Source organism: Leuciscus leuciscus (assembly GCF_965113295.1).
Source record: "Leuciscus leuciscus genome assembly, chromosome: 5".
Lineage (NCBI taxonomy): Eukaryota > Metazoa > Chordata > Actinopteri > Cypriniformes > Leuciscidae > Leuciscus > Leuciscus leuciscus.
In genome coordinates, this window is record NC_138729.1 from 37254505 (window position 1) to 37272101 (window position 17597).

General features: G+C 41.5%; 1 protein-coding gene across 19 annotated transcripts in view; it reads left to right on the forward strand.

Annotated features, from left to right (window-relative positions):
• The window catches only part of arvcfb (ARVCF delta catenin family member b), a 216249-nt gene that overhangs the window by 136091 nt on the left and 62561 nt on the right, over positions 1-17597 (forward strand). For all 19 annotated transcript variants that reach the window (XM_082169428.1, XM_082169419.1, XM_082169430.1 and 16 more), the window contains one exon: positions 42-661. In XM_082169428.1, coding sequence (XP_082025554.1) covers positions 42-661 — 620 coding nt within the window. The remainder of the gene's footprint in view (positions 1-41; positions 662-17597) is intronic.

The following is a 17597-nucleotide window of genomic DNA, read 5'->3' on the forward strand; positions in this document are numbered from 1 at the left end:
CTGACACAAACTGATTCTGTTGCATTTTTGCATCATCTTAGGTCACTAAGATGGTCAAGACAGTGACAACACGGACGGTTCGACAGGTGCCAATGGGTCCCGACGGTCTTCCTCTTCCAGAGGGCTCATCTCCACTGGGGAGCTACACCGACTCCATTGATCTGCGCTACATGAAGAACGGCGAGCGCTTCATCACACCCCAGGCCACTTCCACCCTCACACGCTCTTACAACAATTACAGCGACTCCTACAATGACACTCCAGACAGTCAGTTTCGCCATTACGGCCTTCACGATGGATATGGAGACATGCCCGAGAACTACGGAAGTCTCTCGCGCGGAGTCAACTACAGGCCCTATCGGCCGTACATGCCCACTGGTGGATACCGGCCGGAGAACAGCTACACTCTCCCCATCCGCAAGGAAGACTATGGCCATGTGGCCCAGCCTCAAGTCCCTATGGGAAGTAGCACCGTGGATCTTAATCGTTCTCAGCCTGAGCGCTTCCAACCTGAACCCTATGGCCTGGAAGATGACCGCCGCAGTCTCGGCCCAGACGACGAAGAGGCGTACGACCTAGAGCCTGATTATTCTACTGCTAACCGCCGCACGCTGCCCGGACGTACCATTCGAGAGCCGCTACGCAATGGCCCCCGTGTGAGGTAAGAATCATGCAGTTGATTTGGTTTGTTTGCTTGTGCTGCGGCTTTTTTGATGATTGTGAGCAGCTTTGATGTGATTGCCTATTGAAGGGATTCAAATGCTCCGGCCCTTGAGAAGAACATAGATGCAGGTTCTTTTTTCACATAATGGAAGGTTATTGCTAAGCAGAGCTATATCTCAATGGCAAGATATTAAGGAGCACGGATAAAATACATTATTTTTGTGTACATAAAAAAATTCTATAATTATTCATTAATTATAATAGTTTATAAAAATAAATAAATATTTTATTATTCTGTCTCAATCTAATAAATGGCAGGATAGGTGGCATGAGACAAAATTATCAAAATGCTTATCCCTAATTAGTACAGTCTAACTAGATGGAAATACATAAACAGTATTATATTATATTCGTTTTTCTATAAATAATAGTGTTCTATAATTATATCAAACTATTATTAATTATTATACATACAATGTACATTTCATCTTTAAATATACATTTAAATTTATATTAATATTGTATTATTCTGTCTGATACTGAAAATGGCATGATAAGACAGCTTTCCTGTAGCTCAGTGGTAAGAGCATTGCGTTAACAACGCAAGGTTGTGGGTTCGATCCCAGGGGATTGCACGTGCCTATGTATATATGTATAGGATAATGCAATGTAAGTCGCTTTGGATAAAAGCGTCTGCCAAATGCATAAATGTAAATGTAAATAAGTGGCATGATGAGACACTGACACTATCAAAGTGTTTATCCTTAACTGGTACAGTAAGATACTGGATGGATGAATGGATGGATGGAAGTGTTGAAACTAAAGATTGCATGCATTTCTTCTTCATTTTCATTCAGTTTTGCTAGCAGTGATTGATTTCCCTAATGGTTGATTACGTTTTTAAAAAAGTTGAATCTATCTTCAGAGAGATAAAAAGGAAAGGATGATGTTATCTTAAACTTTTTTTCCTTGTCATAATTCTCCAGTCAGTATCAGTGCAGTAGCAGTTTTGACAGGGAGCATGTGTTGCAGAAACAGTTTCTTTTTAATTAGGGTACCCAGACAGAGACACACACACAGTAGGCAATCACTGTCACAAACTGCATACACAACTTTTTAGGCCACTTCCTGTTTTTCAGTCCATAATGTATTTGTGTACATCCAGAATTATAGTATAATTAGCAGATATGTCACCCCTCTTACTCCAAAGCCTTGCATTTTGCATCCATCATTAGCATTCCCATAATAACAGATGTTGACAAAAATCTCACTAATGAATGTGTAAAACAAATATGTTAATTAGAGCTTATTGCTTGCAGTTTGGAATCGTGCAATTATAAAACAGCCAAAATTGCTACATTTAGCATAGAGATGGTTGCCAATGCCATGTTTCCATGGATTAGACCGTTACCGTGCATTAAATTTGTTACCCAGATTCGAGGTCTCTTCTTTATCTCTCTCTTCTTTATCTTTCTCTATCTCGGTGGAGCTGTTGTTGTCAGGGTGATTAATAGTCTCTGGTGAACACTGCCAGACAAAGGGGGCGTCTCGTCTCCAGCCATATCTCTAATGGTTCTGATCCTCCCTGCACCTGCCACCAGTGCCACAGCAGAGCAGCCATAGGTCATCATGCAGAAATCTCCCTGGAGACCACCAGGAAACACTTCCTCTATGTGCTCAAGCTGAAACGACATCAGTTTATATTGGCAGAAAGGAAAAAACATCCCATCCTTTTATCTAGAAGTTTGGTCACGGAGACTGAAAAATTGTGAAAAGAGAAATGAGTGGAATAGAGTTATTATTTAGAATCAGTCGGCATGGTTTTCACACATGTATTCTTCCTCTGATGCGGGCGGAATACCATACTAAAATACCCGAAATTTTTGTCAGTGTAGTCTGATTCCTGAAAAATATCTTGCGAGACAATTCTTTTTATTGAATCAAAGACATGCAGCACAACCAGTCAAATTCCCGAACAAATTACTCTGATGAGTCGGTTCTTTCTAGTGAATCAAACACATATTGTGCAACCAATGTAGTACCTGGCCCAGTGTGTTGTGATTGGCAACGTTTAGCGCGTATTCGGGAAATGTCCCGCCCCTTACCATAACCGTGAGCTCTACTCAAATGTAAATATTGACGATGGCATCAATTTCAAACCAATTCGATCCCGATTCAGACCCTGATAATGTTAACAAACAAGAGGATCGTGCAGAACGGATTTCATGCACGGATTTCACAGGACAAGTGGTATGTTTTTATTTTTTTATTTTTTTATAGATAGATGTTATCCACCATTTAATAATATTTCTCAGAAAACTATGGTAATGCAAACAGTAATCTATCACACAATCATGGATAATTTTCCTAAGGAGCAGTGAACAGTCTTAAAAAACAAGAGCTTACAAAAGCTACAGTAAATACTACATCAATACTGTAATGTTAGTTTTCAGGCTAGCAGAGGCAAAGCTTTGCCCTTCGTTTACATCTATCATAGTAATTACATATAGCTTTTAATTGGAACTGTTAATAGAAAACACAACTACAAATAATAAAACATACTTACAAGTTATGATCCATAAAAAACTGATTCTCCCGACAAAATGGGAATGGCTACGTCTTTCAGGGGAGGCTTTTGTGCGTATAGCCTGCATTGTACTCTCTTCTGGAAGCTGTTCTCCGAAATATGTGCTGCACACAGACAAACGTTAAATAAAATATCTCCCTTTGGAGTGGACTTTGACCTTTGTAACCTTGCAGATCTTTTTTGTGCTCAAACAGCAACAATTACACACTAACTAAAGTTGAAAAGGTGAAAAAGCATAATAGGACCCCTTTAAAAGTACTAAAAGAATCATTAAAGGGGTGGTTGATTATGATTTCACTTTTCTAACTTTAGTTAGTGTGTAATGTTGCTGTTTGAGCATAAACAACATCTGCAAAGTTACAATGCTCAAAGTTCAAAGCAAAGGAAGATATTTGCTTTTAAAGAAATCGTTTTTTAAGGACTACAACAAACAGCTGGTAGGGACTACACTACATTCCTCCCGGGTTAGTGACATCACTAACCCTAAAATGTACATAAACCCCTCCCCCGGTAACGTGATTTATAGATTATCATGACAGAATATGCTAATCAAGGACTAGAAGATAACGTACTCGGTTACTAACGTAACCTCGGTTCTCTCTAGAAGAGGGAACGAGTACTTGCGTAAGTTATCTTACGCTAGGGGAAAACCTCTTTTCCTCGAGATATTGAAGCCAAAAATTATCCTTAATTTTGCAATAATGTAAAACCCATTGCAGCAGCATGCAGACATGGGCGAGACCGCTCGCGCGCCCATAGGCTGCTCTGCGGCAACTGCACCAGCCTATCGATAGAGGCCCCTCATGACGTCAGAACCAATGAGGCTGCTTCGCGCCCAATACGTCATGTCCCGCCGAAAGCGGGTGGGGCTAGGGCTATAAATACGGCCCAGAGAGGCTGGTTTGGTCAGTTTTTTCATCGCTGAAGCGAATCAGAACGTGACGCATGCACGGCAAGATACGCAAGTACTCGTTCCCTCTTCTAGAGAGAACCGAGGTTACGTTAGTAACCGAGTACGTTCTCTTACGAGAGGTTCTCTCGTACTTGCGTAAGTTATCTTACGCTAGGGGAACAGTGTAAAACGCCGTGCGTGCTTGAGACATAACACTAAAGTCCCAAGGGCAGGTGCCCGGGGCTCATACAGTGCCTAATCACAAGGGACTCACAGAGAATCCGGGAAGAGGGGCTAGAATAGCATCATTCCTGTTATATAGAGCTCTGATAAGAGCATATTATATCAAGTGTTCCACACAGCCAGGGCGAACACGGCCTGGACTGATAGATATGGGGGACTTACGCACTGCCCACAGAAGTATATATACGATCAGTGATCGACGCTCTAGCGGTTTCAGCATCCTGAGCCGATAGGATTTGGGTGGGCAATACTGAAAATTTAAACCGAGAGCAACCTAGCTTGTAAAGCGGGAACCTCGAGGTTATAAAACCTTATAAATGTAGACGGGGAGGCCCAGAAGAAACACTGTTTTGAAAGACAAGAGTTTCAGGTCTATTGACTGTATTGGCTCGAATGGGGCACCTTTCATGGCTTCCAGAACCGTGGAAAGGTCCCAAACGGGAACTGAGGGTGGTCTGGGAGGGTTCAGCCTCTTAGCTCCTCTAAGGAAGCGAATGACCAGATCGTTCCTTCCTAATGACTGGCCAAGCGGTGGTTCAGCGAACGCTGCTATGGCCGCCACATAAACTTTGAGCGTGGATGGGGTTCTGCCCTTATCCAGAAGCTCTTGTAAAAAGGAGAGAACTTCTGGCACTCCACAGCGTGAGGGTGAAGTGCCACTCGCTGTGCACCAGCTAGTGAACACAGACCATTTTGAGGAATAGAGCCGCCTCGTAGATGGAGCTCTAGCCTGTGTGATCGTGTTTAACACTCCCGCTGGGAGGTTAACGGGTACCCGTTGATGGCCCACACATGTAGGGACCAAAGCTCCGGGTGAGGATGCCAGATCGAGCCGTTTGCCTGCGAGAGGAGATCCCTCTTCACCGGTATCGGCCACGTGGCGGTACTTGTCAGCTGCATCAGGACTGGAAACCAGACTTGGTTTGTCCAAAATGGGGCGACGAGTAGCACTGGGCATCCGCTCTCCCTGATTCGCTCTAACACCTGGGGTATGAGCGTGACAGGGGGAAACGCATAGAGCGGGCAGCGGGGCCAGACGTGAGCCAGCGCATCCCTGCTCTTGGAGAAGAATTCCTGACAATGAGCGTTCTCTTGAGACGCAAATAGGTCTATTTTCGCTCTGCCAAATGTCCTCCATAGCATTTTGACTGTCTGTGGATGTAAAGACCATTCTCCTGCCGGCAGATTGTTTCTGGACAGTCTGTCTGGTCCCACATTCAGATGGCCGGGCACATGCGCTGCCCTGAGCGAGCGCAGATTGTGCTGGGCCCAGACCAGGAGGCGTTCCGTCAGCCTGTGAAGGATTCTGGATCTGATACCTCCTTGGTGATTTATGTAAGCCACCACTGACATGTTGTCTGAACGGACCAAGACGTGGCATCCTTTTATCTGGGGACAAAAACGCCTCAGCGCGTTGTCGACTGCCATCATTTCCAGGCAGTTTATATGCAGAAGCTTTTCCCGTTCCGACCACTGGCCGAATAACGGTCTGCCCTCGAGCAGCGCTCCCCATCCCGAGGTTGAGGCGTCCGTAGACACCACCTTTACACTCGAGTATTACACTCGAGCTGTGCTGTCATAGACAGCGAGTCCAGATCTGTGCCCAGGAAAGATATTTTCTGACTGGGAGACAGCGAACTCTTCGCCCAATTGACTGTGAGACCTAAATTCTCGAGGTGATCGAGTAATATGGTCCTGTGTTCTACGAGCTCCGACTGTGATTGAGCTAGAACCAGCCAATCGTCCAAATAATTCAGCAACATCGTGAATACGCGAGGTGCCAGGGATAGGCCAAATGGCAGGACTGTGTACTGATATGCCTGGCCCTCGAAGGCGAATCTCAAAAATCGCCTGTGACGTGACGCTATTTGTATTTGAAAATAAGCGTCTTTCAGATCATCGACATGAACCAGTCCCCTTGGCAAATTTGCGAGAGGATTTTCTTGGTCGTGAGCATTCTGAACCGTCGTTTCAGAAGTGCTTTGTTTAGTCGTCTTAGATCTAAAATGGGTCTGGGACCCCCGTCTTTTTTGGGTACCAGAAAATATCTGCTGTACATGCCCCCTTCGCTCTGAGCTTGTGATAGGGGTTCTATAGCCCCTTTGCTCAGTAACTTCGCTATTTCGGCCTGAAGTAGGTGTGCTACTTCCTTTTTCACCGTAGTATCGATTCGCGCCGCTTTGCGTTGCGGGCGTCGACCGAACTGTAGCGAATAGCCTCTTTCTATAATGTCTAGCACCCACTTCGAAACCCCGGGTAGCCTTGCCCATGCGTTTGCACGAATGGCTAGGGGTTGAATGCGAAGCGCGCTCTGGTCGCTCAGCGACAGAGGGGCTTCAGTGTGCTGCAACATAAGCGTCACGCTTATGACATTTGAGGCAGGGGGCGCGCTGATAACAGCGGGCAGATTGCCCGCGCTCGACGACTCTGCGGTGGTCAACCGAGAGGGGGAGGGCTGGGCGAGTCCCGTAAGACCTGTCATGTCTATGTGTGAATGTGGGCGTGGGATAGCGGGCACATTTACAACACTGAGAGCATTGTCTGCCTGAGCAGAGCGAATGCATGTTGGTTTCGTTTTACAGAAACCTTGAGACATGCAGAACATAGTGTTTGTGGGCACTGGGCAGCAGTGTTGGGGAAGTTACTTTTAAAAAGTAGTGTTTACTCGTTACTCGTTACTTTTTAAAAAAGTAATCCGTTACTTTACTTAGTTACCCCGTTTGGAAAGTAACTTTTTACGTTACTCGTTACTTTTACGTTACTTTTATGTTGCTTGACTTTGGGCAGAACCCAATATCTGTTCCTAAATATGTAGACATAAAGTTATACAATGGAGGACATAGGCTAACAGGTAATTATTTTGTGCTCTTTATTATAAAAAATAGTATCAATTTCAAAAGAAAAAAAGTCCTTCTCATTGGCGCTGCTGTGTGCGGCAACTTTTATTCTCAGCCGGCTCTGCATCATGGGGTAGAGTGCGACACTCCGCGATGAGCCGTGTGCTCGCGCCACTTCTCTCCGCTCCGCTTCCCCTATCCACCGAACTTTAAATTTCGGCAATAGCCAATAAAGCTTCCTGCTCTCTAACACCGGTGCGAATCGCGTCTTGATAACATAGGACAAAATTATATAGAAGACATAAGCTTAGTTTTCAGACATACGACTCACTCTATCAAGGGAGTAGGAGAAAAAAAAGAGATTTTGAGAGAAAAAAAATTTTTTTTTGTTTAAAAGTACACATATTCAAGCTTTCTATATATTTCTCAGGTCTGTGAGACAAGTAGCTTATGAGTTTCGGTTCATTTACAGTATGGAGAGGAGCTCCAGTTCACGCGCTGGTGCCATCATGATTATTTTGCATGCCATATTTACTTATTTATTAAAATCAGGCAATTAATTGGTTGGTAAAACATTGATTAAAATTAAGATACAATTAATACAAAACGAAATTCGTTTTAAAGAAAGTCTTTCTACAAAAACAAACTTAATAAAGTGGTCTAAATCATGTCTGCCCACTCCATTTATCTCCCGATATATTGCACAAAATTATGATCTTACTCACGCTTTTCACTTTTCATATAATCAACATAGATTAAATTATTTATTTATTTATTTTATTTAAACATAAATATGAAACTAAATAGTTTTCTTTAATTTACTTCTTATTTAATTCAGCCAACTGGTTGATAAAACATTGATTAAAATTAAGATACAATTAATACAAAACGAAATTCACTTTAAATACAGGTTTTCTACAAAAACAAACTTAATAAAGTGGTCAAAATCATGTCTCCACACTCCATTTGTCTCCCGATATATTGCGCAATTTTTTTATTTAATTTAATTTAAACATAATTATGAAACTAAATCGTTTTCTTCAGTTCTCAACAGTTCTCTTCTCTCAAGCGCGCAGCTGAGGCAGTGTCGCTGTCAAATATATCCATGGGAAAAGTAACGTTGCGCCGAATTGAAAAAGGAACTACATTTCGTTACCAAATTTTTAGTAGTAACGCGTTACACTACTTTTTACCCCAAAAAGTAGTTACGTTACTGTAACGCGTTACTTTGTAACGCGTTACACACAACACTGCTGGGCAGTGGGCACATTTACCACATTTAATGCGCAATCGATCTGGGTCGATTTCATGTGCGCGAGCCCTGTGCGACGGGCTGTGTTTCTGTGTAGGAATGAGCAGTGGGCATTTTGTCTACACTCATAACACCATCGGCCGTGGCCGGAACACCAGAAAATACACTCTATGGGATTTATCTGGGTAGCCGTAAAGCGGCGTTTGTGTGCAGGCAAGCGGGCTGTGTCGCCGACTTGTTTACTGCAGAATACACTGGAACAGTCGCATTTACTGGAACTGAACGAGCGAGAAGTTGCCATAGAAACAGAGAGCGTCAACATGCTGGCGTTTGTTTGCAGGCGTGCGTGCATTACAACAGGCTCGCTCACTGCAGTATGACATTTCCAGTCGCCTGAACTTCAGAGGGGAATGAGAAATGTGTGAGAAATAGATTTCGGCCCGGCCGCAGCGGGACATTAACACTGTTTTCTCCTTTCGCCAGTGACGCACGGGAACCATAGAAACGGTGTTTGGGTGCAGGCGAGCGGGTTGTACAACGCGCTCGTTGGCTGCAAAATGCACATCTGCAGTCGCCTTTCAGGGAACTGACAGAGCGAAGCATTGGAGGCATAATTAATCTGCCGTTAGACCGAGATTCGAACACCGGTCTCTCGTGTGAAAAACCAAAGATTCTGCCACTGAGCCACAGGGGGGAACACAAAGGCTTTCAGATGCACGAGCATATAAGAGCGTCAACATGTTTTCTTCGGCGTTTGCTTGCCGGCGCTGCAATATTTATATTTCCAGTCGCCTGATCAGGGAACTGAGAAATGTGTGAGAAAATTCAGGTCAGTCCAGCCTCGGCGGGACTAAAACACAATTTTCTCCTTTCGCTGGTGATTGACGCATGAATGGGGCGCAGAGGCAGGGTAGCTTTCTTGTACGTAAAGAAAAACTAACCCCGACCGTCCGCTTCCCACCTCCCCTGTGAACGGCGCATTTTGCGCGGCTCGAACAGAGGGAGAGAGAAAGCTAGCCCCGTGACCGTCCGCTCCTGACATCCCCTGTGAACGGCGCGGTATGCGCGGCTCGAACAGAGGGAGAGCAGGTATCATCCTCCAAGCAGGCAAGGCAAGCGGGCGCACCGGTGAGCTTTGCGGGTTGGGGGGGAAAGGGGCGTCTTGAAAAAGACGCCCGGCTCTGTTAGTGCAATGAGAGTGTGTGTCGCGGCGGCGAACACACACACATATACAAAACACAGTGGCAGAGAAAAGGATATGTACGCCGGAAAGCGTCAGCAGGAACGGCGACTGAAGGCGGCGAGTTGTCGACCGGCAGCTTCAGATGCAGATAAATCCCGCTGGGTGCTTGAGTCAGACGGCGCGGCTTCCTCTCAGGATCCAGCGATGCGTAGCTCGCTGAAGAGATAAAAAAACTGACCAAACCAGCCTCTCTGGGCCGTATTTATAGCCCTAGCCCCACCCGCTTTCAGCGGGACATGACGTATTGGGCGCGAAGCAGCCTCATTGGTTCTGACGTCATGAGGGGCCTCTATCGATAGGCTGGTGCAGTTGCCGCAGAGCAGCCTATGGGCACGCGAGCTGTCTCGCCCATGTCTGCATGCTGCTGCAATGCGTTTTACATTATTGCAAAATTAAGGATAATTTTTGGCTTCAATATCTCGAGGAAAAGAGGTTTTCCCCTAGCGTAAGATAACTTACGCAAGTACGAGAGAACCTCTCGTAAGAGAACTACACAAGGTACATAAATTAATCAACTTACCATTCAGAAATGTCCTGTTGCATTCTACATGTTGTCACTTCTTCTTGAGTCTCTCCATCATTGTCTGACTCTGATTTGAACATAAAAGGCTGAAAGTTTTTGAAATGTTCAGTGCATGTCTGTGTAAGGTAGAAGGAAACGACTGTTGTAGCTCCGCCCCCTGTGCTGGATTTGCATTTAAAGGGACGGACAGAAAAACGGTTCGTTTTTGCTCACCCTCAAAAAGTGACAATATTAACATGCTATATAAAAATATTTGTGGGGTATTTTAAGCTAAAACTTCACATACACACTCTGGGGACATCAAAGCCTTATTTTACATCTTGTGAAAAGGGCATTGTACCACCCCTTTAATGGAACCATTAAACATCATAAACTTTTCCCCACACTGTGTGACAATAGATGTAAACTAGAGTTATTTTTAAGTAAAATTTGACTCCCAGCATATTCAAAAATGTTATTGGTGTATTTCAATTCAACATAAAGCCAATACAGTAATTGCTTAATACATTATAGTGTAATGTATAGTATGTATAGTATCTATACATATATATATGTGTGTGTGTGTGTGTGTGTGTGTGTGTGTGTGTGTGTGTGTGTGTGTGTGTGTGTGTGTGTGTGTGTGTGTGTAGACAGACAGACAGACAGACAGACAGATAGATAGATAGATAGACAGATAGATAGATAGATAGATAGATAGATAGATAGATAGATAGATAGATAGATAGATAGATAGATAGATAGATAGATAGATAGATAGATAGATAGACAGACAGACAGACAGACAGACAGACAGATATTTTGGGGGATTTGAAGCACTGTGCCTTACAGTATAACAGCAAAAGCAACTTTTTTATTGTGATTTAAAATCAATATAATTTATTTAATTGAAATAAAATGAAAGGTTTGAGTCTGTTTTCTCACTTGTTGTAGGTACAGAATCCACAAATAATTATTAATCCACAAGTAATTGCTCATTATAATGAGTAAGTATTCAAATGAGCGATATCTCAGTACTGTGAGACTCTTGGAATAATATGAGACTCTTACAAATATGCTAATGTTTTCCCCTCTCTCTATTTGGAGGCAAAAGCATTTATCCAAAAAATCTAAAAATAAATAATTCAAAGAAAGGACATGGCAGGAGAACAAAATGGATGTAGTAATGGGCACATAACTATGTGGTTTTTGCTGGCAACAAACAAACACACTCACATTTTTGGAACATGAAGAACATTTACATTTGGCTAATTTTGGAGGCATAGTAGCTCCTGTTATAACTTCAGAGCATCACATCTAGTGGAAGACCATCATGTGTAGTCAAAGTGCTTTTCATCTGTTATCAGTACACTCCTACATACAATGGCAGCAATTTAAATGCAAATCTTGACATTCCCATCTCCTAGTCATCAGGATTTAGCATTCATCTGAACTGTCTAAATAATTTCAATTGGCAAAGCCCTCAATGTGTGTGTGTGTGTGTGTGTGTGTGTGTGTGTGTGTGTGTGTGTGTGTGTGTGTGTGTGTGTGTGTGTGTGTGTGTGTGTGTGTGTGTGTGTGTGTGTGTGTGTGTGTGTGTGTGTGTGTGTGTGTGTGTGTGAGAGAGCGAAGGAAAGAGATGAAACTACCTGTATAATGGCAATGTTAATGATGAATAATTTTGAGCCCTCTCATTGTCTCAAAGTGATCTTTTCTTCTGGTCATATCCATTTTCAATCTGCACCTGACACCATTGCGGCTTATTTTTAATGAGTTCTAGCAGAAGCTTTTTGGCAGAAAATAATTTTTGACTGAAATTCATTATTTATTCACCATGATCTTCCAAACCCATAACATTTTCTTTTGTGGAACAATTTTTTTTCAAAATATTTGTATGTTCTTGTCCCTACAATTATATTAATAGTTGCCATGGATGTTAATCAAAAAAAGAAAAAATTCATGACAAAAGCAGTGTGTGAGGACCAAAATGAAATTTATCAAAATATTCACTAATAATCTTCCCCTTCCTCGTTAACTCAAAAGCTGCTGCAAATGGGTCATTGAATCAATAATTTGAAAATTGATTAAAAAATTCTGATTCTCACAGAAAAAAATAACCAGGTTTGGAACATCATGATGATAAGTAGATAATTATTCATGAACTGTTCTTTTAAGAGGTACCTACAGTATATACAAAAAAATGCTGTCTGGCATTGATGCAGCAAAGCAGTTGTTTTTTTATTTTGGATTCAGCATATGTCCCTCCTCCTTTTTATTTCCGGTTACATTCACAGCTTTGGCAGTCTAGGAAAAACAGCAAAAGAAACTCTGCAGGCAAAATCTTTATTACCACTCTTCTTAATCAGTGTCTTCTGAGTTTGATGTTGCGACAACTCTTAGCTTACCCTCTATTTTCTGTCGTAGAAGTTGTAGACACAACACAATCTTTTCGATCTTAAACCTCTGGGGTCGGCGGAGGCGCTTAACCTTCTGGGGTTGGGCTAGAATTCAGATCCTTTGTTATTAGCGACACCGGTGGCCGTTAAGTGAACTGCAGCCAGCAACTTATTGCTCGTACTTGCATTCCTGCACACACTCCATAATGACGCGAGCTAGCCTCGGACGGCCAATTAGAGACTGAACGTGATTCAAGGCCCCGATATACTTACGCCAATGTTCTTGTTTGTTCTTCACTTGAAATAAAAAGTCGAAAGTACTTTTGCAGTGTTATACTGTTGACGAACATGCTGAGAGTGATGTTTAGATGAATATGTAAATATATGCTTTACGCTTTTCTCTCAACACAATAAACGTAAACGAAAATGTCAGCGGTGAGAAAACAGCAGGTAGGAAAGCATCAGATCATAGCGATGTGGATATGTTTGCACCAGCTCTACAATTCACCAGCATCATGTTGTCAGAGTAGGTAATAAAAATGACACTGTTATGATATTTTGATTATAAAGTATAATTGAGATTTTAGTTTGAATTCATTCCTTTTCTTTGGATGACACATTGACATTACAGTACAGAATAGCCCTTTCAGCATTGTCCTGTACTTTGTATAAGCATTCATTTTATTTGTGTCATTGAACAGAAGTGAGGCTCTCGGGAACGGGCGTAAAAGTCACATCCCTTTGATTTTCCCGGCAAAATGTCCTAAGTCATTACATGAAAATTCTTACATATAGCCCCTTTAAGCTTAGCTTTGTGTGAAAAGGACTTAAAATAAGATGCTACTGCAGAGCTATTTTTAGTCCAGTGTCTAGCTTGACTGGTGGATGTGAGAAACGTCTCAGGCCCAGTCAAACAGCTCTCTGCTGTTTCTAGAATGCCTTGGAAAGACTTTAGTTTAAGATGTTTTCCGGGTGTGAATAACGAGATGAGATGACTCCCGGCCTCAAAAACATAGCAATAAGGGTTGGAAGAGACGCTGCCAGTAACTCACTCTGTAAATCGTATTATGTACTTGGTCATACACACCATCAAACATGAGTCATGCTGGTTAAGCCTGTGTGCCCTTTCTATATTAGTTGTTCTGGTTAATTATTTGCATCAGCATGAGTCTTGTTGGGAAGAATATTGAACTGTTTTAACTCAAGTAGAAATAACGTATCCTGAGCTGAGTGCCAGCCGTGTTAATGTTGGTTTGCTCCCTATAGGTCTTGCACTTGTCATCATTCAGACATTACGTCAGTTAATGATTGTTTCATCATTCTGAAACTGGATGGCACTTGGATGGCTTTTCCAAAGCAATAAAACGCTTCCAAATTTATCATGTGGTCAGTAACCACTCTCTTAATTTGCATGAAATCTATCCATATGTTACAATAATAAAACAAATGGTGATGGTAATGAATACTGACCAGGGCTGCTCATTGCAGCAGATGTTGCAAACTGATACTAAATTGAGAGTTATGTCAAAATCCAGTAAGTCTGTTTGTCAGTAGTCAGTAAGGAAGTTTGTTCACTCAGTGGCCACCATGGAGATACCACATGACCATTGCAATTTCTCCCTTTAGCTTTTCCACAAGTGGCTTGTCTCCTCCTCATACTGTCTCTGATTATATTTGACTAAACATATAGAACTGTATTCTCTAAAAATAACAAATTAACTTAATTAAATTAAGGAAAACATTTCCACATGATTACATTAAGCATTTTAAATAGCCAACAATTTATTTAAATGAATTTCCATCGTGTTGTACAAACTTCCCCATTAAAAAATTCCCATTAGATACAATGAAAGTGGAAAACACGCATATTTGATTATAGCCATTGGCCAATAAAAATTATTTCTGTAATCTCAATGCAAATGAATTAAGTAAACTTCCATTTTTCAAATATAAACATATTGCATGCAACCATATTTCCAGTCTTCAGTGTCACATGATCCTTCAGAAATCATAATATGCTGATTTGGTGCTCAATCGATTTGGTGCTTCATGGCCATCTCTTTAAGATGTCAGATGTATGAACTGTTCATTTAAAGCTCTGCCATGTAACAGCTTGCTGAGACTTCCTCACTCTGTAATGTGCCCCCAAATCACCTCCAAAGTTGCAGTACATAATTAACATAAAACTCTCATTAAAAGTGCATCCCGCACAACCGCCAACATTCTCAGCTGTGGCCCATTTTGTCGATTCACACATCAAAGACTTTGTTCACACTGTGCGTAAATCCGATTTGTTTTTCAAATCCAGTGTTTAGCACTGACTTTCTGCACTTTCTAAGTTTTCTCATTTTCTAAGTGATGAAGTCTAATCCATTTGTTCAGATATAGATGAATTTGCAATGTGCTGTTCAGACTATAAACAAAGCCAAAGATTAAGATCTAACAAACATTTCCTCTGTGGATTCATGAATGCTGTCAGATTATAGTGATGTATCTATATTTGCACATATGGTCCTTTAGTGCTTTGAATTTCTGGTGCACCTTGTTTTTTCCCACTTAGAATGAGATGAGAATAGAAAATAAGCTAGAAATGGAGTGAGAGAAAGAGTGATGGTGAGTAAGTGTCACAGGGGTTTAATATTTCTATGCCAATTTAGGAGTAGCACCACAGGGACATCTCTGTTTTGGTCACACTGATAATGAAGCATGCTGAGACTCCTATCTGAGATTGATGTAACCTCCCTGTTGTGTACAGTACAGCCCTAGACATGTTATTTCCAGCTTCTGCTCTGTAGAGGAAAAGAACTGTTAGAGTAAAATATCATGGCTCATGTGAGCCTCCAGCCACCTGCTTTCTGAACATAGCTGCAGAATAGAAAGAATGTTTATGTTAATAAAAGTTATTATACATTTATACATATATAGTGATGAAATATGGGTAGGTTCTTTTTGAATAACAAACAAAATCGGTTTCTAATTTATTCATTATTTTAATTTGTTGGATACATTGAACAGTTATTGAATATGCAGCCTCAAGCCTATAACGCAACACTTTAGACTGAGAAATGTGATTATAGTGAAAATACCAAGCAGACATGTCTTATATGTCTTATATATTTTAAATACATAGTTGACCTCAACTAATACTTAATAGTGAGTATAGTAATAGTGAAAATACCTAGCAGACATGCCTTATATGTCTTATATTTTTCAAAACATAGTAATTAATAATCTTTAATATTAATAATATTATTATATAATTGACCATAAGTAATATTTGACATTGACTTAGTAACTGCTGATTCAGCTTATCAGTATAATTGAAAGCTATACATTTTAAAGGGCACCTATTATGCAAAATTCACTTTTACATGGTGTTTGAACATAAATGTGTGTTGGCAGTGTGTGTACACAACCACCCTATAATGATAAAAATCCACCTAGTGCTTTTTTTATAATCCCCATAAATCATAAGCACTGTCTCAGAATGAGCTGTTCTCAGATTCGGGGCAATGTGACGTCACTTTGCACAGGCCCCTCCTACGACTGTTGATTGACACTGCAGTTTGAGCATAGACCCGCCCTGAGAGAGCGGGACACAGTCCGCCATTGTTTTGACGCTGGAGCAGCTGTAGACAAGAATGTCTCCTAAGCGATTGAGGTGTTTTGTTGTTGGATGTCAGAATGAACATATCAGTCTTCATTAACTCTCGTTCTTACTCGAAGATGGATCTGTACCAACTGTTCGTGATCCAGCTTACAGTCTCCGGAGCGACAGGCCTAACATTACTGATCACGGCAGAAATGAAAGTGAGAGCGCACACTTTATTACAGCTCATTGAGTCGTTTTACGGATATACAGTGTACTAGTTTATTAAAGGTACAATATGTAAGAATTTTGCATTAAAATATCCCAAAATCTCAAGGCCAGTGTTATATATTTTGTTAAGTTGATTACTTACAATATCCCAAATGTTTCCAACTATTTTTAAATCGTGAGAAAATTGCGATTTTAACCAAGGAAACGGGGCGTTAGAGCAGGGGTGAGCTGGGAGTCGCCAGTCAATTGCGTCATATCCGCGTTACCCTCGGTTTCCGCTCGTACTGCGTGGAGTCCTGGACAAATGCGGAAGTTGTAGTTGTAGCGTCTATCAAGCGACAAACTTTAGTTTGTTTCTTGCAGTCGTTATGGTACACAATTATTCTTTACCGATTGCAGCTGGTTCTGTCGACAAAGCATGCTTAATTTTATATTTTCCAAATGTAGCATTCGGTAATAGTTATGTTTATGTAAGGAAAGTATTATTGCTTTAGATTTGTGTTTAGTTTATTGACATTGTTTATCACGTCTGGTGTTTATGGCCATGTAAATAAACATAGCATGTGTTATACATAAAGATTAATCAGTATTTTGGCAAATGATGTGGGCATGTTCGAATGTACTTTTACAACAATTGTTTAGAACATGTAAAACTGCACAGCGTTATCACAACAATGAATTCAACAAACACAGTAACATCTATGAAGTATTAAACCTTACTTTTCTTGCGGTTAATTCATTTTAATGAAATAAAAGTGTGATGAGGTTTAAGAGTCAGGAAGGAAGAAGACAGGGGTCGGTGTGACTGGGACTCGTACTTTATTAAAATAAAGCAAAACAAACAAAAGCCGCGCACAACGCGCATTCACTGTGGCAACCGCGATGGCACAAAACAGTTCAAAAATGAGAGCTCGGATCCACCGGTTTTCTTCCTCTGCGTCCAATTTTCTCTCCAGTCTCTCTCTCGTTCCAGCGCGGCTTATAAGCGGTCTCTCCACGCCAATAATACTGCAATAAGACACAGGTGCATTTGCACTTGACCTACTTGCTCGTCTCTTTTCTCTCCCATCACAGACCGTGCTGAACCACGCCCCCCTCGCCACAAAAAGCATGTCATTAAACGCAACATTTATAAAAATAGAACTTAGCCTCATCCATGAACATG